Genomic DNA, 27615 nt, shown 5'->3' on the forward strand with positions numbered 1-27615 from the left:
TAATATGTTATACTGTGTTCTGAATGTAGGAAGACTGCTGACTAATATGTTATACTGTGATTTGACTGTAGGAAGACTGCTGACTAATATGTTATACTGTGTTCTGAATGTAGGAAGACTGCTGACTAATATGTTATACTGTGTTCTGAATGTAGGAAGACTGATGACTAATATGTTATACAGTGATCTGACTGTAGGAAGACTGCTGACTAATATGTTATACTGTGTTCTGACTGTAGGAAGACTGATGACTAATATGTTATACTGTGTTCTGAATGTAGGAAGACTGATGACTAATATGTTATACTGTGTTCTGAATGTAGGAAGACTGCTGACCAATATGTTATACTGTGTTCTGAATGTAGGAAGACTGATGACTAATATGTTATACTGTGTTCTGAATGTAGGAAGACTGCTGACTAACATGTTATACTGTGTTCTGAATGTAGGAAGACTGCTGACTAATATGTTATACTGTTTTCTGAATGTAGGAAGACTGATGACTAATATGTTATACTGTGTTCTGAATGTAGGAAGACTGATGACTAATATGTTATACTGTGTTCTGAATGTAGGAAGACTGATGACTAATATGTTATACTGTGTTCTGAATGTAGGAAGACTAATGACTAACATGTTATACTGTGTTCTGAATGTAGGAAGACTGATGACTAACATGTTATACCGTGTTCTGAATGTAGGAAGACTGATGAATAATGTTACACTGTTCTGTATGCAGGAAGACTGATGAGTAATTATTGATTAATCAAACAGTTTATTCATTGTACCTTTTGTCTGGTTTCTATATCTAAGTGCTTCAGGCCACGTTAACTTTTAAATTTAAATACCAATCACCAAAACATCACTAAAGCACTTTCAGTCCACATTATCCATATAGCTTGTATACAGCAGACTTGTTGATCATTCCTCTTATTTTTAACAGATTTTTCCTACTATAAGTGCTGAATATATTTTCTCTCTTTCCAAGTTTATTTTTGGATGTTTTTTGTTCTTTTTCCCAGATTAGAAAAATACCTGTAAAAATGTTATTTGGCATTTTATGGTGCAAAGCAACTTGGCTATCTAAGCCAAACAACCATTCAAAAAATAAAATAACAGTGAAGATATTATAGAGGGTAAAAGGAATTTATGTTAAGAAAACAACAACAGTGGCCCATTGTCAGTTAAAACTTTAAACAGAATTAAAAATGCCAATGGTCCTTAAAAAATTAAAAACATTTGGAAGGTGGACAGTATCACCATTGCCAATGACACTGCCCAACATAAGGGGTAAAAGCATGATAAAAACATGACTAATATGTTATACTGTGTTCTGAATGTAGGAAGACTGATGACTAATATGTTATACTGTGTTCTGAATGTAGGAAGACTGATGACTAATATGTTATACTGTGTTCTGAATGTAGGAAGACTAATGACTAACATGTTATACTGTGTTCTGAATGTAGGAAGACTGATGACTAACATGTTATACCGTGTTCTGAATGTAGGAAGACTGATGAATAATGTTACACTGTTCTGTATGCAGGAAGACTGATGAGTAATTATTGATTAATCAAACAGTTTATTCATTGTACCTTTTGTCTGGTTTCTATATCTAAGTGCTTCAGGCCACGTTAACTTTTAAATTTAAATACCAATCACCAAAACATCACTAAAGCACTTTCAGTCCACATTATCCATATAGCTTGTATACAGCAGACTTGTTGATCATTCCTCTTATTTTTAACAGATTTTTCCTACTATAAGTGCTGAATATATTTTCTCTCTTTCCAAGTTTATTTTTGGATGTTTTTTGTTCTTTTTCCCAGATTAGAAAAATACCTGTAAAAATGTTATTTGGCATTTTATGGTGCAAAGCAACTTGGCTATCTAAGCCAAACAACCATTCAAAAAATAAAATAACAGTGAAGATATTATAGAGGGTAAAAGGAATTTATGTTAAGAAAACAACAACAGTGGCCCATTGTCAGTTAAAACTTTAAACAGAATTAAAAATGCCAATGGTCCTTAAAAAATTAAAAACATTTGGAAGGTGGACAGTATCACCATTGCCAATGACACTGCCCAACATAAGGGGTAAAAGCATGATAAAAACATGTCTAAAATAATGCCATCACTCATGGTCGTGATGACAACATGATAGTAAAATGTGGATTATTGCAACTTGGGTGTCATACAGGCAACATATTGGTGCATCAGACCCAGACAAAAGAAAATGTTGAGTTAAAAAAAATGTGACCAATGTGTAGCCCAGTAGGAACAATGTCTTCCTTCTGATCCTCACAGAAAGAAAGCAGCCCAAGTCCACAGCAAATTTTATCTGGAAAAGCTTGTTATCATATCACTCATTCCCAGTCAACTGCCAACAGGCACGGAGCTGAGCCTTGAATACAGGGCCGTAGTCCACGTATGGAACAGGCACAGCAGTGATAGCACCAGAGTACACAAACTTAGCTGCAGTGTCAGCAAGCTCGTTCCTGTGAATACCAACATGGCCTGGTATCCAGAAAAACTGGATAGAAGTAGATGTTAAAGAGAAATAGAACACCAAGCAAGCCCCTCTAATTCCTTTTGAATCAAAAAGAGGGACATTTGCCTTAAATATTTCTTAGATTATGAATGCAGGATCAAAATCGAAGTATTGAGTCTGATTTTGATGGTGACTGTTATAACAGAGTTGTTCATACTTCGTCATTTTCCAATAACTTGTTGTTTATTTTTCTGTTTTTTCACTTTTCTTTATCATAAATAGGGATATCCATAATAAAATAAGAACATTTCAGTGCCCACTGTCCCCACCCACCATGGACTCCTACAAGGGTACTCACTACAATGCCAAGCAAGAATGTTACAGCAATGCCATGGTTTTGTGAGCACTATACCCAAACATCAGGACCAGGATCAGACACAATGTCCACAACACCTGCTGAAAACGTTCAACACTGGTAGTTGGTTGACCCTAGCCCAAGTGGACCAGCTGACTGACTCTGGGGGAGGGGGGGCACATCAAGGCCACCCATCCACAGGAATTCAAGTCTACAGATGTGTGTTAGGGTTGGACACCTCAACCACCAGGATCCTCTTCTCCCCTTCACAGGGGCACCATACATGGCAAACACGTGGGTCAATGTTCAGGTTCCAGAGGAGATAAACCAAAATTTGAAATTACATAACCTTCTGTGGAAGATCCCCTCTTATAACATAGAGAAATCCACCTCAAGGGGGTTGTAAAAACGAGATTCACATAAGTTGGGTATATTCATCTCTCTAAATGTCATAAGCATATGAAATAAAGTAACAACAAAACGCTTCTTTTTAGAAATATTAGTCATGATTTCTAAGTTTACTGAAAGAGCTTTAAACAATTTAATATACTTTTAAATAATTAATTTTTCAAAGATAATCTGAAAAAGAATCTGAAATGTATCTTCTCTATAGATTCAAAACAAAAATTTAATTATGCCACATATATTCTCAATCTCTACAAAACAAGAAATTCAAGAATCTAGTTCCCAACAATTCTGTTCTTTAAAAGGCAACACTTATCTATCTGTCATACCTTTGCAGCTGTCAACTGATTTCCCATAACAACATATGTGCTAAAGGTTAATACTGATATCAGAACTGGAGTTGTGGCCCAAAAATAGACACACAGGGCATCCAGGTACTTTCTAGCTTTCAGCAAATTCATTTCCTCATTCCTGGTTGCCTGGACTCTGGCAGCAAAGATCCTCTCCCATGCAAACATCTTGATGACTCGAATCCCAGAGAGGAACTCATTCATCAGCTGTCATTTGAAGTAAAAACACTATGAAACAAAAATAACACACCAAAATAGAAACAGGTGAAAAAGATATTTTATGTAGTTAAAAAAAACAGTTTAAATAAATTTGAGATAAAAATTCATATAAATTTCCAATATAAATTGAAAATGAAATCTTTTCAAGTCAATAATTGAAAAAAATGAAATATGTGACATAACAACAAAACCAAAACAAGATAAAAATTTAAAATATTGTAGTCCCATCACAAAGTATCAGAATTTCAACCAGTGATCTAAAATACAAAATTAAATTCATTATAATTTGATAACCTCTCCATGCCCATGTCCTTAACAATGAGACCAAAACAAGATAAATGTTTAAAATATTGTAGTCCCATCACAAAGTATCACAATTTCAACCAACAAGTTCATTATAATTTGATGACTTCTCTGTATCCATGTCATTTGTTTTTGCCAAAAGAAATCTGGTTAAATTCTTCAGTCTAACAAGCATTAGTTTTCTGTAGTTTAATGCTGCAGCACATGTTAGCCATCAAAATCCGTGTTCATAGTACTGAATTTACTATAAATCACAGAGTAAACTTCCATAACTTCAGTAGCTTGTCTCTCTATACTGAGTTTGGATTTTGACAAATTAACCCTTGAGATATACTTCAGCTTTCTTGCATGTTGAAATGTAAATAATAAACCAATCACAGATTACACACATTATAATTCAACCAATTAAACTCATGCATTTAAAAGTGTAACAATGAACCAATCATTATGACACATATTGAAGTATGAAAATAAACCAATCGCAGATCATACACATTGAAATGTAACTAATTAAAATTATACATTTAGAAGTGTAATAATAAAATAATCAATATGATACCCATTGAAGTGTGATAACAAACCAATTAAAGGTTAACATATTCTTGCATTGGAAATGTATTTCAGATACATACTTACTTCCACTAACATAACAGCTTTTCTCACTTTCTACTGCCCTCTGTAAACAAATTTTTTACTTGCCACTAGTCTTGAGGTTCCCAACCCAAATTATGTTTACAAGTGATATAGTAGCATTGTAGCATGTGAGAACTCTCCACCAATAGGAATGCAACACACCCTCCTAGTTCCCTCTATATTGGACAGTGCAATCATCACTTTGAGACTATGCAAACAAACAAAAAAAAAGACAGAAGAGGAAATTATGGGAGGGAAGTGTGAGTGAGTAAAGAAAAGTGTTAACTACTGATACAATATCTTAGTGTGAGCGGGTAAAGAAAAGTGTTAACTACTGATACAATATCTTAGTGTGAGTGAGTAAAGAAAAGTGTTAACTACTGATACAATATCTTAGTGTGAGTGAGTAAAGAAAAGTGTTAACTACTGATACAATACCTTAGTGTGAGTGACTAAAGAAAAGTGTTAACTACTGATACAATATCTTAGTGTGAGTGAGTAAAGAAAAGTGTTAACTACTGATACAATACCTTAGTGTCAGTGAGTAAAAAAAAGTGTTAACTACTGATACAATACCTTAGTGTGAGTGAGTAAAGAAAAGTGTTAACTACTGATACAATACCTTAGTATGAGTGAGTAAAGAAAAGTGTTAACTACTGATACAATACCTTAGTGTGAGTGAGTAAAGAAAAGTGTTAACTACTGATACAATACCTTAGTGTGAGTGAGTAAAGAAAAGTGTTAACTACTGATACAATACCTTAGTGTGAGTGAGTAAAGAAAAGTGTTAACTACTGATACAATACCTTAGTGTGAGTGAGTAAAGAAAAGTGTTAACTACTGATACAATACCTTAGTGTGAGTGAGTAAAGAAAAGTGTTAACTACTGATACAATACCTTAGTGTGAGTGAGTAAAGAAAAGTGTTAACTACTGATACAATACCTTAGTGTGAGTGAGTAAAGAAAAGTGTTAACTACTGATACAATACCTTAGTGTGAGTGAGTAAAGAAAAGTGTTAACTACTGATACAATACCTTAGTGTGAGTGAGTAAAGAAAAGTGTTAACTACTGATACAATACCTTAGTGTGAGTGAGTAAAGAAAAGTGTTAACTACTGATACAATACCTTAGTGTGAGTGAGTAAAGAAAAGTGTTAACTACTGATACAATACCTTAGTGTGAGTGAGTAAAGAAAAGTGTTAACTACTGATACAATACCTTAGTGTGAGTGAGTAAAGAAAAGTGTTAACTACTGATACAATACCTTAGTGTGAGTGAGTAAAGAAAAGTGTTAACTACTGATACAATACCTTAGTGTGAGTGAGTAAAGAAAAGTGTTAACTACTGATACAATACCTTAGTGTGAGTGAGTAAAGAAAAGTGTTAACTACTGATACAATACCTTAGTGTGAGTGAGTAAAGAAAAGTGTTAACTACTGATACAATATCTTAGTGTGAGTGAGTAAAGAAAAGTGTTAACTACTGATACAATACCTTAGTGTGAGTGAGTAAAGAAAAGTGTTAACTACTGATACAATACCTTAGTGTGAGTGAGTAAAGAAAAGTGTTAACTACTGATACAATACCTTAGTGTGAGTGAGTAAAGAAAAGTGTTAACTACTGATACAATACCTTAGTGTGAGTGAGTAAAGAAAAGTGTTAACTACTGATACAATACCTTAGTGTGAGTGAGTAAAGAAAAGTGTTAACTACTGATACAATACCTTAGTGTGAGTGAGTAAAGAAAAGTGTTAACTACTGATACAATACCTTAGTGTGAGTGAGTAAAGAAAAGTGTTAACTACTGATACAATACCTTAGTGTGAGTGAGTAAAGAAAAGTGTTAACTACTGATACAATACCTTAGTGTGAGTGAGTAAAGAAAAGTGTTAACTACTGATACAATACCTTAGTGTGAGTGAGTAAAGAAAAGTGTTAACTACTGATACAATACCTTAGTGTGAGTGAGTAAAGAAAAGTGTTAACTACTGATACAATACCTTAGTGTGTGAGTGAGTAAATACCTTAGAAAAAAAGTGTTAACTACTGATACAATACCTTAGTGTGAGTGAGTAAAGAAAAGTGTTAACTACTGATAACTACTGATACAATACCTTAGTGTGAGTGAGTAAAGAAAAGTGTTAACTACTGATACAATACCTTAGTGTGAGTGAGTAAAGAAAAGTGTTAACTACTGATACAATACCTTAGTGTGAGTGAGTAAAGAAAAGTGTTAACTACTGATACAATACCTTAGTGTGAGTGAGTAAAGAAAAGTGTTAACTACTGATACAATACCTTAGTGTGAGTGAGTAAAGAAAAGTGTTAACTACTGATACAATACCTTAGTGTGAGTGAGTAAAGAAAAGTGTTAACTACTGATACAATACCTTAGTGTGAGTGAGTAAAGAAAAGTGTTAACTACTGATACAATACCTTAGTGTGAGTGAGTAAAGAAAAGTGTTAACTACTGATACAATACCTTAGTGTGAGTAAAGAGTGAGTGTTAAAAGAAAAGTGTTAACTACTGAAGTGTGAGTGAAAAAGTGTTAACTACTGATACAATACCTTAGTGTGAGTGAGTAAAGAAAAGTGTTAACTACTGATACAATACCTTAGTGTGAGTGAGTAAAGAAAAGTGTTAACTACTGATACAATACCTTAGTGTGAGTGAGTAAAGAAAAGTGTTAACTACTGATACAATACCTTAGTGTGAGTGAGTAAAGAAAAGTGTTAACTACTGATACAATACCTTAGTGTGAGTGAGTAAAGAAAAGTGTTAACTACTGATACAATACCTTAGTGTGAGTGAGTAAAGAAAAGTGTTAACTACTGATACAATACCTTAGTGTGAGTGAGTAAAGAAAAGTGTTAACTACTGATACAATACCTTAGTGTGAGTGAGTAAAGAAAAGTGTTAACTACTGATACAATACCTTAGTGTGTGAGTAAAGAAAAGTGTTAGTACTGATACAATACCTTAGTGTTGAGTAAAGAAAAGTGTTAACTACTGATACAATACCTTAGTGTGAGTGAGTAAAGAAAAGTGTTAACTACTGATACAATACCTTAGTGTGAGTGAGTAAAGAAAAGTGTTAACTACTGATACAATACCTTAGTGTGAGTGAGTAAAGAAAAGTGTTAACTACTGTGTTAACTACTGATACAATACCTTAGTGTGAGTGAGTAAAGAAAAGTGTTAACTACTGATACAATACCTTAGTGTGTGAGTAAAGAAAAGTGTTAACTACTGATACAATACCTTAGTGTGAGTGAGTAAAGAAAAGTGTTAACTACTGATACAATACCTTAGTGTGTCAGTGAGTAAAGAAAAGTGTTAACTACTGATACAATACCTTAGTGTGAGTGAGTAAAGAAAAGTGTTAACTACTGATACAATACCTTAGTGTGAGTGAGTAAAGAAAAGTGTTAACTACTGATACAATACCTTAGTGTGAGTGAGTAAAGAAAAGTGTTAACTACTGATACAATACCTTAGTGTGAGTGAGTAAAGAAAAGTGTTAACTACTGATACAATACCTTAGTGTGAGTGAGTAAAGAAAAGTGTTAACTACTGATACAATACCTTAGTGTGAGTGAGTAAAGAAAAGTGTTAACTACTGATACAATACCTTAGTGTGAGTGAGTAAAGAAAAGTGTTAACTACTGATACAATACCTTAGTGTGAGTGAGTAAAGAAAAGTGTTAACTACTGATACAATACCTTAGTGTGAGTGAGTAAAGAAAAGTGTTAACTACTGATACAATACCTTAGTGTGAGTGAGTAAAGAAAAGTGTTAACTACTGATACAATACCTTAGTGTGAGTGAGTAAAGAAAAGTGTTAACTACTGATACAATACCTTAGTGTGAGTGAGTAAAGAAAAGTGTTAACTACTGATACAATACCTTAGTGTGAGTGAGTAAAGAAAAGTGTTAACTACTGATACAATACCTTAGTGTGAGTGAGTAAAGAAAAGTGTTAACTACTGATACAATACCTTAGTGTGAGTGAGTAAAGAAAAGTGTTAACTACTGATACAATACCTTAGTGTGAGTGAGTAAAGAAAAGTGTTAACTACTGATACAATACCTTAGTGTGAGTGAGTAAAGAAAAGTGTTAACTACTGATACAATACCTTAGTGTGAGTGAGTAAAGAAAAGTGTTAACTACTGATACAATACCTTAGTGTGAGTGAGTAAAGAAAAGTGTTAACTACTGATACAATACCTTAGTGTGAGTGAGTAAAGAAAAGTGTTAACTACTGATACAATACCTTAGTGTGAGTGAGTAAAGAAAAGTGTTAACTACTGATACAATACCTTAGTGTGAGTGAGTAAAGAAAAGTGTTAACTACTGATACAATACCTTAGTGTGAGTGAGTAAAGAAAAGTGTTAACTACTGATACAATACCTTAGTGTGAGTGAGTAAAGAAAAGTGTTAACTACTGATACAATACCTTAGTGTGAGTGAGTAAAGAAAAGTGTTAACTACTGATACAATACCTTAGTGTGAGTGAGTAAAGAAAAGTGTTAACTACTGATACAATACCTTAGTGTGAGTGAGTAAAGAAAAGTGTTAACTACTGATACAATACCTTAGTGTGAGTGAGTAAAGAAAAGTGTTAACTACTGATACAATACCTTAGTGTGAGTGAGTAAAGAAAAGTGTTAACTACTGATACAATACCTTAGTGTGAGTGAGTAAAGAAAAGTGTTAACTACTGATACAATACCTTAGTGTGAGTGAGTAAAGAAAAGTGTTAACTACTGATACAATACCTTAGTGTGAGTGAGTAAAGAAAAGTGTTAACTACTGATACAATACCTTAGTGTGAGTGAGTAAAGAAAAGTGTTAACTACTGATACAATACCTTAGTGTGAGTGAGTAAAGAAAAGTGTTAACTACTGATACAATACCTTAGTGTGAGTGAGTAAAGAAAAGTGTTAACTACTGATACAATACCTTAGTGTGAGTGAGTAAAGAAAAGTGTTAACTACTGATACAATACCTTAGTGTGAGTGAGTAAAGAAAAGTGTTAACTACTGATACAATACCTTAGTGTGAGTGAGTAAAGAAAAGTGTTAACTACTGATACAATACCTTAGTGTGAGTAAAGAAAAGTGTTAACTACTGATACAATATCTTAGTGTGAGTGAGTAAAGAAAAGTGTTAACTACTGATACAATACCTTAGTGTGAGTGAGTAAAGAAAAGTGTTAACTACTGATACAATACCTTAGTGTGAGTGAGTAAAGAAAAGTGTTAACTACTGATACAATACCTTAGTGTGAGTGAGTAAAGAAAAGTGTTAACTACTGATACAATACAATGACTACTGATAGTGTGAGTGAGTAAAGAAAAGTGTTAACTACTGATACAATACCTTAGTGTGAGTGAGTAAAGAAAAGTGTTAACTACTGATACAATACCTTAGTGTGAGTGAGTAAAGAAAAGTGTTAACTACTGATACAATACCTTAGTGTGAGTGAGTAAAGAAAAGTGTTAACTACTGATACAATACCTTAGTGTGAGTGAGTAAAGAAAAGTGTTAACTACTGATACAATACCTTAGTGTGAGTGAGTAAAGAAAAGTGTTAACTACTGATACAATACCTTAGTGTGAGTGAGTAAAGAAAAGTGTTAACTACTGATACAATACCTTAGTGTGAGTGAGTAAAGAAAAGTGTTAACTACTGATACAATACCTTAGTGTGAGTGAGTAAAGAAAAGTGTTAACTACTGATACAATACCTTAGTGTGAGTGAGTAAAGAAAAGTGTTAACTACTGATACAATACCTTAGTGTGAGTGAGTAAAGAAAAGTGTTAACTACTGATACAATACCTTAGTGTGAGTGAGTAAAGAAAAGTGTTAACTACTGATACAATACCTTAGTGTGAGTGAGTAAAGAAAAGTGTTAACTACTGATACAATACCTTAGTGTGAGTGAGTAAAGAAAAGTGTTAACTACTGATACAATACCTTAGTGTGAGTGAGTAAAGAAAAGTGTTAACTACTGATACAATACCTTAGTGTGAGTGAGTAAAGAAAAGTGTTAACTACTGATACAATACCTTAGTGTGAGTGAGTAAAGAAAAGTGTTAACTACTGATACAATACCTTAGTGTGAGTGAGTAAAGAAAAGTGTTAACTACTGATACAATACCTTAGTGTGAGTGAGTAAAGAAAAGTGTTAACTACTGATACAATACCTTAGTGTGAGTGAGTAAAGAAAAGTGTTAACTACTGATACAATACCTTAGTGTGAGTGAGTAAAGAAAAGTGTTAACTACTGATACAATACCTTAGTGTGAGTGAGTAAAGAAAAGTGTTAACTACTGATACAATACCTTAGTGTGAGTGAGTAAAGAAAAGTGTTAACTACTGATACAATACCTTAGTGTGAGTGAGTAAAGAAAAGTGTTAACTACTGATACAATACCTTAGTGTGAGTGAGTAAAGAAAAGTGTTAACTACTGATACAATACCTTAGTGTGAGTGAGTAAAGAAAAGTGTTAACTACTGATACAATACCTTAGTGTGAGTGAGTAAAGAAAAGTGTTAACTACTGATACAATACCTTAGTGTGAGTGAGTAAAGAAAAGTGTTAACTACTGATACAATACCTTAGTGTGAGTGAGTAAAGAAAAGTGTTAACTACTGATACAATACCTTAGTGTGAGTGAGTAAAGAAAAGTGTTAACTACTGATACAATACCTTAGTGTGAGTGAGTAAAGAAAAGTGTTAACTACTGATACAATACCTTAGTGTGAGTGAGTAAAGAAAAGTGTTAACTACTGATACAATACCTTAGTGTGAGTGAGTAAAGAAAAGTGTTAACTACTGATATAATACCTTAGTGTGAGTGAGTAAAGAAAAGTGTTAACTACTGATACAATACCTTAGTGTGAGTGAGTAAAGAAAAGTGTTAACTACTGATACAATACCTTAGTGTGAGTGAGTGAAAAGTGTTAACTACTGATACAATATCTTAGTGTGAAGTAAAGAAAAGTGTTAACTACTGATACAATACCTTAGTGTGAGTGAGTAAAGAAAAGTGTTAACTACTGATACAATACCTTAGTGTGAGTGAGTAAAGAAAAGTGTTAACTACTGATACAATACCTTAGTGTGAGTGAGTAAAGAAAAGTGTTAACTACTGATACAATACCTTAGTGTGAGTGAGTACTGATAGTGTGAAGTAAAAAGTGTTAACTACTGATACAATACCTTAGTGTGAGTGAGTAAAGAAAAGTGTTAACTACTGATACAATACCTTAGTGTGAGTGAGTAAAGAAAAGTAAAGATAAATACCTTAGTGTGAGTGTTAACTACTGATACAATACCTTAGTGTGAGTGAGTAAAGAAAAGTGTTAACTACTGATACAATACCTTAGTGTGAGTGAGTAAAGAAAAGTGTTAACTACTGATACAATACCTTAGTGTGAGTGAGTAAAGAAAAGTGTTAACTACTGATACAATACCTTAGTGTGAGTGAGTAAAGAAAAGTGTTAACTACTGATACAATACCTTAGTGTGAGTGAGTAAAGAAAAGTGTTAACTACTGATACAATACCTTAGTGTGAGTGAGTAAAGAAAAGTGTTAACTACTGATACAATACCTTAGTGTGAGTGAGTAAAGAAAAGTGTTAACTACTGATACAATACCTTAGTGTGAGTGAGTAAAGAAAAGTGTTAACTACTGATACAATACCTTAGTGTGAGTGAGTAAAGAAAAGTGTTAACTACTGATACAATACCTTAGTGTGAGTGAGTAAAGAAAAGTGTTAACTACTGATACAATACCTTAGTGTGAGTGAGTAAAGAAAAGTGTTAACTACTGATACAATACCTTGAGTGAGTAAAGAAAAGTGTTAACTACTGATACAATACCTTAGTGTGAGTGAGTAAAGAAAAGTGTTAACTACTGATACAATACCTTAGTGTGAGTGAGTAAAGAAAAGTGTTAACTACTGATACAATACCTTAGTGTGAGTGAGTAAAGAAAAGTGTTAACTACTGATACAATACCTTAGTGTGAGTGAGTAAAGAAAAGTGTTAACTACTGATACAATACCTTAGTGTGAGTGAGTAAAGAAAAGTGTTAACTACTGATACAATACCTTAGTGTGAGTGAGTAAAGAAAAGTGTTAACTACTGATACAATACCTTAGTGTGAGTGAGTAAAGAAAAGTGTTAACTACTGATACAATACCTTAGTGTGAGTGAGTAAAGAAAAGTGTTAACTACTGATACAATACCTTAGTGTGAGTGAGTAAAGAAAAGTGTTAACTACTGATACAATACCTTAGTGTGAGTGAGTAAAGAAAAGTGTTAACTACTGATACAATACCTTAGTGTGAGTGAGTAAAGAAAAGTGTTAACTACTGATACAATACCTTAGTGTGAGTGAGTAAAGAAAAGTGTTAACTACTGATACAATACCTTAGTGTGAGTGAGTAAAGAAAAGTGTTAACTACTGATACAATACCTTAGTGTGAGTGAGTAAAGAAAAGTGTTAACTACTGATACAATACCTTAGTGTGAGTGAGTAAAGAAAAGTGTTAACTACTGATACAATACCTTAGTGTGTGAGTGAGTAAAGAAAAGTGTTAACTACTGATACAATACCTTAGTGTGAGTGAGTAAAGAAAAGTGTTAACTACTGATACAATACCTTAGTGTGAGTGAGTAAAGAAAAGTGTTAACTACTGATATAATACCTTAGTGTGAGTGAGTAAAGAAAAGTGTTAACTACTGATACAATACCTTAGTGTGAGTGAGTAAAGAAAAGTGTTAACTACTGATACAATACCTTAGTGTGAGTGAGTAAAGAAAAGTGTTAACTACTGATACAATACCTTAGTGTGAGTGAGTAAAGAAAAGTGTTAACTACTGATACAATACCTTAGTGTGAGTGAGTAAAGAAAAGTGTTAACTACTGATATAATACCTTAGTGTGAGTGAGTAAAGAAAAGTGTTAACTACTGATACAATACCTTAGTGTGAGTGAGTAAAGAAAAGTGTTAACTACTGATACAATACCTTAGTGTGAGTGAGTAAAGAAAAGTGTTAACTACTGATATAATACCTTAGTGTGAGTGAGTAAAGAAAAGTGTTAACTACTGATACAATACCTTAGTGTGAGTGAGTAAAGAAAAGTGTTAACTACTGATACAATACCTTAGTGTGAGTGAGTAAAGAAAAGTGTTAACTACTGATATAATACCTTAGTGTGAGTGAGTAAAGAAAAGTGTTAACTACTGATACAATACCTTAGTGTGAGTGAGTAAAGAAAAGTGTTAACTACTGATACAATACCTTAGTGTGAGTGAGTAAAGAAAAGTGTTAACTACTGATACAATACCTTAGTGTGAGTGAGTAAAGAAAAGTGTTAACTACTGATACAATACCTTAGTGTGAGTGAGTAAAGAAAAGTGTTAACTACTGATATAATACCTTAGTGTGAGTGAGTAAAGAAAAGTGTTAACTACTGATATAATACCTTAGTGTGAGTGAGTAAAGAAAAGTGTTAACTACTGATACAATACCTTAGTGTGAGTGAGTAAAGAAAAGTGTTAACTACTGATATAATACCTTAGTGTGAGTGAGTAAAGAAAAGTGTTAACTACTGATACAATACCTTAGTGTGAGTGAGTAAAGAAAAGTGTTAACTACTGATACAATACCTTAGTGTGAGTGAGTAAAGAAAAGTGTTAACTACTGATACAATACCTTAGTGTGAGTGAGTAAAGAAAAGTGTTAACTACTGATATAATACCTTAGTGTGAGTGAGTAAAGAAAAGTGTTAACTACTGATACAATACCTTAGTGTGAGTGAGTAAAGAAAAGTGTTAACTACTGATACAATACCTTAGTGTGAGTGAGTAAAGAAAAGTGTTAACTACTGATACAATACCTTAGTGTGAGTGAGTAAAGAAAAGTGTTAACTACTGATACAATACCTTAGTGTGAGTGAGTAAAGAAAAGTGTTAACTACTGATACAATACCTTAGTGTGAGTGAGTAAAGAAAAGTGTTAACTACTGATACAATATCTTAGTGTGAGTGAGTAAAGAAAAGTGTTAACTACTGATACAATACCTTAGTGTGAGTGAGTAAAGAAAAGTGTTAACTACTGATACAATACCTTAGTGTGAGTGAGTAAAGAAAAGTGTTAACTACTGATACAATATCTTAGTGTGAGTGACTAAAGAAAAGTGTTAACTACTGATACAATACCTTAGTGTGAGTGAGTAAAGAAAAGTGTTAACTACTGATACAATACCTTAGTGCGAGTGAGTAAAGAAAAGTGTTAACTACTGATACAATATCTTAGTGTGAGTGACTAAAGAAAAGTGTTAACTACTGATACAATACCTTAGTGTGAGTGAGTAAAGAAAAGTGTTAACTACTGATACAATACCTTAGTGTGAGTGAGTAAAGAAAAGTGTTAACTACTGATACAATACCTTAGTGTGAGTGAGTAAAGAAAAGTGTTAACTACTGATACAATACCTTAGTGTGAGTGAGTAAAGAAAAGTGTTAACTACTGATACAATACCTTAGTGTGAGTGAGTAAAGAAAAGTGTTAACTACTGATACAATACCTTAGTGTGAGTGAGTAAAGAAAAGTGTTAACTACTGATACAATACCTTAGTGTGAGTGAGTAAAGAAAAGTGTTAACTACTGATACAATACCTTAGTGTGAGTGAGTAAAGAAAAGTGTTAACTACTGATACAATACCTTAGTGTGAGTGAGTAAAGAAAAGTGTTAACTACTGATACAATACCTTAGTGTGAGTGAGTAAAGAAAAGTGTTAACTACTGATACAATACCTTAGTGTGAGTGAGTAAAGAAAAGTGTTAACTACTGATACAATACCTTAGTGTGAGTGAGTAAAGAAAAGTGTTAACTACTGATACAATACCTTAGTGTGAGTGAGTAAAGAAAAGTGTTAACTACTGATACAATACCTTAGTGTGAGTGAGTAAAGAAAAGTGTTAACTACTGATACAATACCTTAGTGTGAGTGAGTAAAGAAAAGTGTTAACTACTGATACAATACCTTAGTGTGAGTGAGTAAAGAAAAGTGTTAACTACTGATACAATACCTTAGTGTGAGTGAGTAAAGAAAAGTGTTAACTACTGATACAATACCTTAGTGTGAGTGAGTAAAGAAAAGTGTTAACTACTGATACAATACCTTAGTGTGAGTGAGTAAAGAAAAGTGTTAACTACTGATACAATACCTTAGTGTGAGTGAGTAAAGAAAAGTGTTAACTACTGATACAATACCTTAGTGTGAGTGAGTAAAGAAAAGTGTTAACTACTGATACAATACCTTAGTGTGAGTGAGTAAAGAAAAGTGTTAACTACTGATACAATACCTTAGTGTGAGTGAGTAAAGAAAAGTGTTAACTACTGATACAATACCTTAGTGTGAGTGAGTAAAGAAAAGTGTTAACTACTGATACAATACCTTAGTGTGAGTGAGTAAAGAAAAGTGTTAACTACTGATACAATACCTTAGTGTGAGTGAGTAAAGAAAAGTGTTAACTACTGATACAATACCTTAGTGTGAGTGAGTAAAGAAAAGTGTTAACAATACTTATAGTGAGTAAAGAAAAGTGTTAACTACTGATACAATACCTTAGTGTGAGTGAGTAAAGAAAAGTGTTAACTACTGATACAATACCTTAGTGTGAGTGAGTAAAGAAAAGTGTTAACTACTGATACAATACCTTAGTGTGAGTGAGTAAAGAAAAGTGTTAACTACTGATACAATACCTTAGTGTGAGTGAGTAAAGAAAAGTGTTAACTACTGATACAATACCTTAGTGTGAGTGAGTAAAGAAAAGTGTTAACTACTGATATAATACCTTAGTGTGAGTGAGTAAAGAAAAGTGTTAACTACTGATACAATACCTTAGTGTGAGTGAGTAAAGAAAAGTGTTAACTACTGATATAATACCTTAGTGTGAGTGAGTAAAGAAAAGTGTTAACTACTGATACAATACCTTAGTGTGAGTGAGTAAAGAAAAGTGTTAACTACTGATATAATACCTTAGTGTGAGTGAGTAAAGAAAAGTGTTAACTACTGATACAATATCTTAGTATGAGTGAGTAAAGAAAAGTGTTAACTACTGATACAATACCTTAGTGCGAGTGAGTAAAGAAAAGTGTTAACTACTGATATAATACCTTAGTGTGAGTGAGTAAAGAAAAGTGTTAACTACTGATACAATACCTTAGTGTGAGTGAGTAAAGAAAAGTGTTAACTACTGATACAATACCTTAGTGTGAGTGAGTAAAGAAAAGTGTTAACTACTGATACAATACCTTAGTGCAAGTGAGTAAAGAAAAGTGTTAACTACTGATATAATACCTTAGTGTCAGTGAGTAAAGAAAAGTGTTAACTACTGATACAATACCTTAGTGTGAGTGAGTAAAGAAAAGTGTTAACTACTGATACAATACCTTAGTGTGAGTGAGTAAAGAAAAGTGTTAACTACTGATACAATACCTTAGTGTGAGTGAGTAAAGAAAAGTGTTAACTACTGATACAATACCTTAGTGTGAGTGAGTAAAGAAAAGTGTTAACTACTGATACAATACCTTAGTGTGAGTGAGTAAAGAAAAGTGTTAACTACTGATACAATACCTTAGTGTGAGTGAGTAAAGAAAAGTGTTAACTACTGATACAATACCTTAGTGTGAGTGAGTAAAGAAAAGTGTTAACTACTGATACAATACCTTAGTGTGAGTGAGTAAAGAAAAGTGTTAACTACTGATACAATACCTTAGTGTGAGTGAGTAAAGAAAAGTGTTAACTACTGATACAATACCTTAGTGTGAGTGAGTAAAGAAAAGTGTTAACTACTGATACAATACCTTAGTGTGAGTGAGTAAAGAAAAGTGTTAACTACTGATACAATACCTTAGTGTGAGTGAGTAAAGAAAAGTGTTAACTACTGATACAATACCTTAGTGTGAGTGAGTAAAGAAAAGTGTTAACTACTGATACAATACCTTAGTGTGAGTGAGTAAAGAAAAGTGTTAACTACTGATACAATACCTTAGTGTGAGTGAGTAAAGAAAAGTGTTAACTACTGATATAATACCTTAGTGTGAGTAGTGAAAAGTGAGTGAGTAAAGAAAAGTGTTAACTACTGATACAATACCTTAGTGTGAGTGAGTAAAGAAAAGTGTTAACTACTGATACAATACCTTAGTGTGAGTGAGTAAAGAAAAGTGTTAACTACTGATACAATACCTTAGTGTGAGTGAGTAAAGAAAAGTGTTAACTACTGATACAATACCTTAGTGTGAGTGAGTAAAGAAAAGTGTTAACTACTGATACAATACCTTAGTGTGAGTGAGTAAAGAAAAGTGTTAACTACTGATACAATACCTTAGTGTGAGTGAGTAAAGAAAAGTGTTAACTACTGATACAATACCTTAGTGTGAGTGAGTAAAGAAAAGTGTTAACTACTGATATAATACCTTAGTGTGAGTGAGTAAAGAAAAGTGTTAACTACTGATACAATACCTTAGTGTGAGTGAGTAAAGAAAAGTGTTAACTACTGATACAATACCTTAGTGTGAGTGAGTAAAGAAAAGTGTTAACTACTGATAATATCTTAGTGTGAGTGAGTAAAGAAAAGTGTTAACTACTGATAGTGTGTGAGTGAGTAAAGAAAAGTGTTAACTACTGATACAATACCTTAGTGTGAGTGAGTAAAGAAAAGTGTTAACTACTGATACAATACCTTAGTGTGAGTGAGTAAAGAAAAGTGTTAACTACTGATACAATACCTTAGTGTGAGTGAGTAAAGAAAAGTGTTAACTACTGATACAATACCTTAGTGTGAGTGAGTAAAGAAAAGTGTTAACTACTGATACAATACCTTAGTGTGAGTGAGTAAAGAAAAGTGTTAACTACTGATATAATACCTTAGTGTGAGTGAGTAAAGAAAAGTGTTAACTACTGATATAATACCTTAGTGTGAGTGAGTAAAGAAAAGTGTTAACTACTGATACAATACCTTAGTGTGAGTGAGTAAAGAAAAGTGTTAACTACTGATACAATACCTTAGTGTGAGTAAAGTGAGTAAAGAAAAGTGTTAACTACTGATACAATACCTTAGTGTGAGTGAGTAAAGAAAAGTGTTAACTACTGATATAATACCTTAGTGTGAGTGAGTAAAGAAAAGTGTTAACTACTGATACAATACCTTAGTGTGAGTGAGTAAAGAAAAGTGTTAACTACTGATACAATACCTTAGTGTGAGTGAGTAAAGAAAAGTGTTAACTACTGATACAATACCTTAGTGTGAGTGAGTAAAGAAAAGTGTTAACTACTGATACAATACCTTAGTGTGAGTGAGTAAAGAAAAGTGTTAACTACTGATACAATACCTTAGTGTGAGTGAGTAAAGAAAAGTGTTAACTACTGATACAATACCTTAGTGTGAGTGAGTAAAGAAAAGTGTTAACTACTGATACAATACCTTAGTGTGAGTGAGTAAAGAAAAGTGTTAACTACTGATACAATACCTTAGTGTGAGTGAGTAAAGAAAAGTGTTAACTACTGATACAATACCTTAGTGTGAGTGAGTAAAGAAAAGTGTTAACTACTGATACAATACCTTAGTGTGAGTGAGTAAAGAAAAGTGTTAACTACTGATACAATACCTTAGTGTGAGTGAGTAAAGAAAAGTGTTAACTACTGATACAATACCTTAGTGTGAGTGAGTAAAGAAAAGTGTTAACTACTGATACAATACCTTAGTGTGAGTGAGTAAAGAAAAGTGTTAACTACTGATACAATACCTTAGTGTGAGTGAGTAAAGAAAAGTGTTAACTACTGATACAATATCTTAGTGTGAGTGACTAAAGAAAAGTGTTAACTACTGATATAATACCTTAGTGTGAGTGAGTAAAGAAAAGTGTTAACTACTGATACAATACCTTAGTGTGAGTGAGTAAAGAAAAGTGTTAACTACTGATACAATACCTTAGTGTGAGTGAGTAAAGAAAAGTGTTAACTACTGATACAATACCTTAGTGTGAGTGAGTAAAGAAAAGTGTTAACTACTGATACAATACCTTAGTGTGAGTGAGTAAAGAAAAGTGTTAACTACTGATACAATACCTTAGTGTGAGTGAGTAAAGAAAAGTGTTAACTACTGATACAATACCTTAGTGTGAGTGAGTAAAGAAAAGTGTTAACTACTGATACAATACCTTAGTGTGAGTGAGTAAAGAAAAGTGTTAACTACTGATACAATATCTTAGTGTGAGTGAGTAAAGAAAAGTGTTAACTACTGATACAATACCTTAGTGTGAGTGAGTAAAGAAAAGTGTTAACTACTGATACAATACCTTAGTGTGAGTGAGTAAAGAAAAGTGTTAACTACTGATACAATACCTTAGTGTGAGTGAGTAAAGAAAAGTGTTAACTACTGATACAATACCTTAGTGTGAGTGAGTAAAGAAAAGTGTTAACTACTGATACAATACCTTAGTGTGAGTGAGTAAAGAAAAGTGTTAACTACTGATACAATACCTTAGTGTGAGTGAGTAAAGAAAAGTGTTAACTACTGATACAATACCTTAGTGTGAGTGAGTAAAGAAAAGTGTTAACTACTGATACAATACCTTAGTGTGAGTGAGTAAAGAAAAGTGTTAACTACTGATACAATACCTTAGTGTGAGTGAGTAAAGAAAAGTGTTAACTACTGATACAATACCTTAGTGTGAGTGAGTAAAGAAAAGTGTTAACTACTGATACAATACCTTAGTGTGAGTGAGTAAAGAAAAGTGTTAACTACTGATACAATACCTTAGTGTGAGTGAGTAAAGAAAAGTGTTAACTACTGATACAATACCTTAGTGTGAGTGAGTAAAGAAAAGTGTTAACTACTGATACAATACCTTAGTGTGAGTGAGTAAAGAAAAGTGTTAACTACTGATACAATACCTTAGTGTCAGTGAGTAAAGAAAAGTGTTAACTACTGATACAATACCTTAGTGTGAGTGAGTAAAGAAAAGTGTTAACTACTGATACAATACCTTAGTGTGAGTGAGTAAAGAAAAGTGTTAACTACTGATACAATACCTTAGTGTGAGTGAGTAAAGAAAAGTGTTAACTACTGATACAATACCTTAGTGTGAGTGAGTAAAGAAAAGTGTTAACTACTGATACAATACCTTAGTGTGAGTGAGTAAAGAAAAGTGTTAACTACTGATACAATACCTTAGTGTGAGTGAGTAAAGAAAAGTGTTAACTACTGATACAATACCTTAGTGTGAGTGAGTAAAGAAAAGTGTTAACTACTGATACAATACCTTAGTGTGAGTGAGTAAAGAAAAGTGTTAACTACTGATACAATACCTTAGTGTGAGTGAGTAAAGAAAAGTGTTAACTACTGATACAATACCTTAGTGTGAGTGAGTAAAGAAAAGTGTTAACTACTGATACAATACCTTAGTGTGAGTGAGTAAAGAAAAGTGTTAACTACTGATACAATACCTTAGTGTGAGTGAGTAAAGAAAAGTGTTAACTACTGATACAATACCTTAGTGTGAGTGAGTAAAGAAAAGTGTTAGTGTTAACTACTGATACAATACCTTAGTGTGAGTGAGTAAAGAAAAGTGTTAACTACTGATATAATACCTTAGTGTGAGTGAGTAAAGAAAAGTGTTAACTACTGATACAATACCTTAGTGTGAGTGAGTAAAGAAAAGTGTTAACTACTGATACAATACCTTAGTGTGAGTGAGTAAAGAAAAGTGTTAACTACTGATACAATACCTTAGTGTGAGTGAGTAAAGAAAAGTGTTAACTACTGATACAATACCTTAGTGTGAGTGAGTAAAGAAAAGTGTTAACTACTGATACAATACCTTAGTGTGAGTGAGTAAAGAAAAGTGTTAACTACTGATACAATACCTTAGTGTGTGTGAGTAAAGAAAAGTGTTAACTACTGATATAATACCTTAGTGTCAGTGAGTAAAGAAAAGTGTTAACTACTGATACAATACCTTAGTGTGAGTGAGTAAAGAAAAGTGTTAACTACTGATACAATACCTTAGTGTGAGTGAGTAAAGAAAAGTGTTAACTACTGATATAATACCTTAGTGTGAGTGAGTAAAGAAAAGTGTTAACTACTGATACAATACCTTAGTGTGAGTGAGTAAAGAAAAGTGTTAACTACTGATACAATACCTTAGTGTGAGTGAGTAAAGAAAAGTGTTAACTACTGATATAATACCTTAGTGTGAGTGAGTAAAGAAAAGTGTTAACTACTGATATAATACCTTAGTGTGAGTGAGTAAAGAAAAGTGTTAACTACTGATACAATACCTTAGTGTGAGTGAGTAAAGAAAAGTGTTAACTACTGATATAATACCTTAGTGTGAGTGAGTAAAGAAAAGTGTTAACTACTGATATAATACCTTAGTGTGAGTGAGTAAAGAAAAGTGTTAACTACTGATACAATACCTTAGTGTGAGTGAGTAAAGAAAAGTGTTAACTACTGATATAATACCTTAGTGTGAGTGAGTAAAGAAAAGTGTTAACTACTGATACAATACCTTAGTGCTACTGATATAATACCTCTAGTGAGTAAAGAAAAGTGTTAACTACTGATATAATACCTTAGTGTGAGTGAGTAAAGAAAAGTGTTAACTACTGATACAATACCTTAGTATGAGTGAGTAAAGAAAAGTGTTAACTACTGATACAATACCTTAGTGTGAGTGAGTAAAGAAAAGTGTTAACTACTGATACAATACCTTAGTGTGAGTGAGTAAAGAAAAGTGTTAACTACTGATACAATACCTTAGTGTGAGTGAGTAAAGAAAAGTGTTAACTACTGATACAATACCTTAGTGTGAGTGAGTAAAGAAAAGTGTTAACTACTGATACAATACCTTAGTGTGAGTGAGTAAAGAAAAGTGTTAACTACTGATACAATACCTTAGTGCAAGTGAGTAAAGAAAAGTGTTAACTACTGATATAATACCTTAGTGTCAGTGAGTAAAGAAAAGTGTTAACTACTGATACAATACCTTAGTGTGAGTGAGTAAAGAAAAGTGTTAACTACTGATACAATACCTTAGTGTGAGTGAGTAAAGAAAAGTGTTAACTACTGATACAATACCTTAGTGTGAGTGAGTAAAGAAAAGTGTTAACTACTGATATAATACCTTAGTGTGAGTGAGTAAAGAAAAGTGTTAACTACTGATACAATACCTTAGTGTGAGTGAGTAAAGAAAAGTGTTAACTACTGATACAATACCTTAGTGTGAGTGAGTAAAGAAAAGTGTTAACTACTGATACAATACCTTAGTGTGAGTGAGTAAAGAAAAGTGTTAACTACTGATACAATACCTTAGTGTGAGTGAGTAAAGAAAAGTGTTAACTACTGATACAATACCTTAGTGTGAGTGAGTAAAGAAAAGTGTTAACTACTGATACAATACCTTAGTGTGAGTGAGTAAAGAAAAGTGTTAACTACTGATACAATACCTTAGTGTGAGTGAGTAAAGAAAAGTGTTAACTACTGATACAATACCTTAGTGTGAGTGAGTAAAGAAAAGTGTTAACTACTGATACAATACCTTAGTGTGAGTGAGTAAAGAAAAGTGTTAACTACTGATACAATACCTTAGTGTGAGTGAGTAAAGAAAAGTGTTAACTACTGATACAATACCTTAGTGTGAGTGAGTAAAGAAAAGTGTTAACTACTGATACAATACCTTAGTGTGAGTGAGTAAAGAAAAGTGTTAACTACTGATACAATACCTTAGTGTGAGTGAGTAAAGAAAAGTGTTAACTACTGATACAATACCTTAGTGCAAGTGAGTAAAGAAAAGTGTTAACTACTGATATAATACCTTAGTGTCAGTGAGTAAAGAAAAGTGTTAACTACTGATACAATACCTTAGTGTGAGTGAGTAAAGAAAAGTGTTAACTACTGATACAATACCTTAGTGTGAGTGAGTAAAGAAAAGTGTTAACTACTGATACAATACCTTAGTGTGAGTGAGTAAAGAAAAGTGTTAACTACTGATACAATACCTTAGTGTTAACTAGTGAGTAAAGAAAAGTGTTAACTACTGATACAATACCTAGTGTGAGTGAGTAAAGAAAAGTGTTAACTACTGATACAATACCTTAGTGTGAGTGAGTAAAGAAAAGTGTTAACTACTGATACAATACCTTAGTGTGAGTGAGTAAAGAAAAGTGTTAACTACTGATACAATACCTTAGTGTGAGTGAGTAAAGAAAAGTGTTAACTACTGATACAATACCTTAGTGTGAGTGAGTAAAGATAAAGTGTTAACTACTGATACAATACCTTAGTGTGAGTGAAAAGTGTTAAACTGATAAATACCTTAGTGTTGAGTAAAGAAAAGTGTTAACTACTGATACAATACCTTAGTGTGAGTGAGTAAAGAAAAGTGTTAACTACTGATACAATACCTTAGTGTGAGTGAGTAAAGAAAAGTGTTAACTACTGATACAATACCTTAGTGTGAGTGAGTAAAGAAAAGTGTTAACTACTGATACAATACCTTAGTATGAGTGAGTAAAGAAAAGTGTTAGTACTGATATAATACCTTAGTGTGAGTGAGTAAAGAAAAGTGTTAACTACTGATACAATATCTTAGTGTGAGTGAGTAAAGAAAAGTGTTAACTACTGATACAATACCTTAGTGTGAGTGAGTAAAGAAAAGTGTTAACTACTGATACAATACCTTAGTGTGAGTGAGTAAAGAAAAGTGTTAACTACTGATACAATACCTTAGTGTGAGTGAGTAAAGAAAAGTGTTAACTACTGATACAATACCTTAGTGTGAGTGAGTAAAGAAAAGTGTTAACTACTGATATAATACCTTAGTGCAAGTGAGTAAAGAAAAGTGTTAACTACTGATACAATACCTGAGTAAAGAAAAGTGTTAGTGATACAGTGAGTAAAGAAAAGTGTTAACTACTGATACAATACCTTAGTGTGAGTGAGTAAAGAAAAGTGTTAACTACTGATACAATACCTTAGTGTGGGTGAGTAAAGAAAAGTGTTAACTACTGATACAATACCTGTAGTGTTGTTAACTACTGATACAATACCTTAGTGTGAGTGAGTAAAGAAAAGTGTTAACTACTGATACAATACCTTAGTGTGAGTGAGTAAAGAAAAGTGTTAACTACTGATACAATACCTTAGTGTGAGTGAGTAAAGAAAAGTGTTAACTACTGATACAATACCTTAGTGTGAGTGAGTAAAGAAAAGTGTTAACTACTGATACAATACCTTAGTGTGAGTGAGTAAAGAAAAGTGTTAACTACTGATACAATACCTTAGTGTGAGTGAGTAAAGAAAAGTGTTAACTACTGATACAATACCTTAGTGTGAGTGAGTAAAGAAAAGTGTTAACTACTGATACAATACCTTAGTGTGAGTGAGTAAAGAAAAGTGTTAACTACTGATACAATACCTTAGTGTGTGTGGGAGTGAGTAAAGAAAAGTGTTAACTACTGATACAATACCTTAGTGTGAGTGAGTAAAGAAAAGTGTTAACTACTGATACAATACCTTAGTGTGAGTGAGTAAAGAAAAGTGTTAACTACTGATACAATACCTTAGTGTGAGTGAGTAAAGAAAAGTGTTAACTACTGATATAACTACTGATAGTAAAGAAAGTGTTAACTACTGAATACCTTAGTGTGAGTGAGTAAAGAAAAGTGTTAACTACTGATACAATACCTTAGTGTGAGTGAGTAAAGAAAAGTGTTAACTACTGATACAATACCTTAGTGTGAGTGAGTAAAGAAAAGTGTTAACTACTGATACAATACCTTAGTGTGAGTGAGTAAAGAAAAGTGTTAACTACTGATATAATACCTTAGTGTGAGTGAGTAAAGAAAAGTGTTAACTACTGATACAATACCTTAGTGTGAGTGAGTAAAGAAAAGTGTTAACTACTGATACAATACCTTAGTGTGAGTGAGTAAAGAAAAGTGTTAACTACTGATACAATACCTTAGTGTGAGTGAGTAAAGAAAAGTGTTAACTACTGATACAATACCTTAGTGTGAGTGAGTAAAGAAAAGTGTTAACTACTGATACAATACCTTAGTGTGAGTGAGTAAAGAAAAGTGTTAACTACTGATACAATACCTTAGTGTGAGTGAGTAAAGAAAAGTGTTAACTACTGATATAATAACCTTAGTGTGTGAGTGAGTAAAGAAAAGTGTTAACTACTGATACAATACCTTAGTGTGAGTGAGTAAAGAAAAGTGTTAACTACTGATACAATACCTTAGTGTGAGGTGAGTAAAGAAAAGTGTTAACTACTGATACAATACCTTAGTGTGAGTGAGTAAAGAAAAGTGTTAACTACTGATACAATACCTTAGTGTGAGTGAGTAAAGAAAAGTGTTAACTACTGATACAATACCTTAGTGTGAGTGAGTAAAGAAAAGTGTTAACTACTGATACAATACCTTAGTGTGAGTGAGTAAAGAAAAGTGTTAACTACTGATACAATACCTTAGTGTGAGTGAGTAAAGAAAAGTGTTAACTACTGATACAATACCTTAGTGTGAGTGAGTAAAGAAAAGTGTTAACTACTGATACAATATCTTAGTGTGAGTGAGTAAAGAAAAGTGTTAACTACTGATATAATACCTTAGTGTGAGTGAGTAAAGAAAAGTGTTAACTACTGATACAATACCTTAGTGTGAGTGAGTAAAGAAAAGTGTTAACTACTGATACAATACCTTAGTGTGAGTGAGTAAAGAAAAGTGTTAACTACTGATACAATACCTTAGTGTGAGTGAGTAAAGAAAAGTGTTAACTACTGATATAATACCTTAGTGTGAGTGAGTAAAGAAAAGTGTTAACTACTGATACAATACCTTAGTGTGAGTGAGTAAAGAAAAAAGTGTTAACTACTGATACAATACCTTAGTGTGAGTGAGTAAAGAAAAGTGTTAACTACTGATACAATACCTTAGTGTGAGTGAGTAAAGAAAAGTGTTAACTACTGATACAATACCTTAGTGTCAGTGAGTAAAGAAAAGTGTTAACTACTGATACAATACCTTAGTGTGAGTGAGTAAAGAAAAGTGTTAACTACTGATATAATACCTTAGTGTGAGTGAGTAAAGAAAAGTGTTAACTACTGATACAATACCTTAGTGTGAGTGAGTAAAGAAAAGTGTTAACTACTGATACAATACCTTAGTGTGAGTGAGTAAAGAAAAGTGTTAACTACTGATACAATACCTTAGTGTGAGTGAGTAAAGTGAGTATAATACCTTAGTGTGAGTAAAGAAAAGTGTTAACTACTGATACAATAACTAGTGTGAGTGAGTAAAGAAAAGTGTTAACTACTGATACAATACTTAGTGTGAGTGAGTAAAGAAAAGTGTTAACTACTGATACAATACCTTAGTGTGAGTGAGTAAAGAAAAGTGTTAACTACTGATACAATACCTTAGTGTGAGTGAGTAAAGAAAAGTGTTAACTACTGATACAATATCTTAGTGTGGTGAGTAAAGAAAAGTGTTAACTACTGATACAATACCTTAGTGTGAGTGAGTAAAGAAAAGTGTTAACTACTGATACAATACCTTAGTGTGAGTGAGTAAAGAAAAGTGTTAACTACTGATACAATACCTTAGTGTGAGTGAGTAAAGAAAAGTGTTAACTACTGATACAATACCTTAGTGTGAGTGAGTAAAGAAAAGTGTTAACTACTGATACAATACCTTAGTGTGAGTGAGTAAAGAAAAGTGTTAACTACTGATACAATAACTACTGATACAATACCTT

The 27615-nt window shown here is 32.7% G+C and overlaps 1 protein-coding gene across 1 annotated transcript in view; it reads right to left on the reverse strand.

Moving 5' to 3' along the window:
- The window catches only part of LOC143226728 (ATP-binding cassette sub-family C member 10-like), a 73361-nt gene that overhangs the window by 20271 nt on the left and 25475 nt on the right, over positions 1 to 27615 (reverse strand). The window contains 1 exon segment of the mRNA XM_076458087.1: positions 3584 to 3811. Within this exon segment, the coding sequence (XP_076314202.1) occupies positions 3584 to 3811 (228 nt within the window).

The sequence above is a fragment of the Tachypleus tridentatus genome, chromosome 9 (genome assembly GCF_004210375.1).
Source record: "Tachypleus tridentatus isolate NWPU-2018 chromosome 9, ASM421037v1, whole genome shotgun sequence".
NCBI classification, from domain to species: Eukaryota; Metazoa; Arthropoda; class Merostomata; order Xiphosura; family Limulidae; genus Tachypleus; species Tachypleus tridentatus.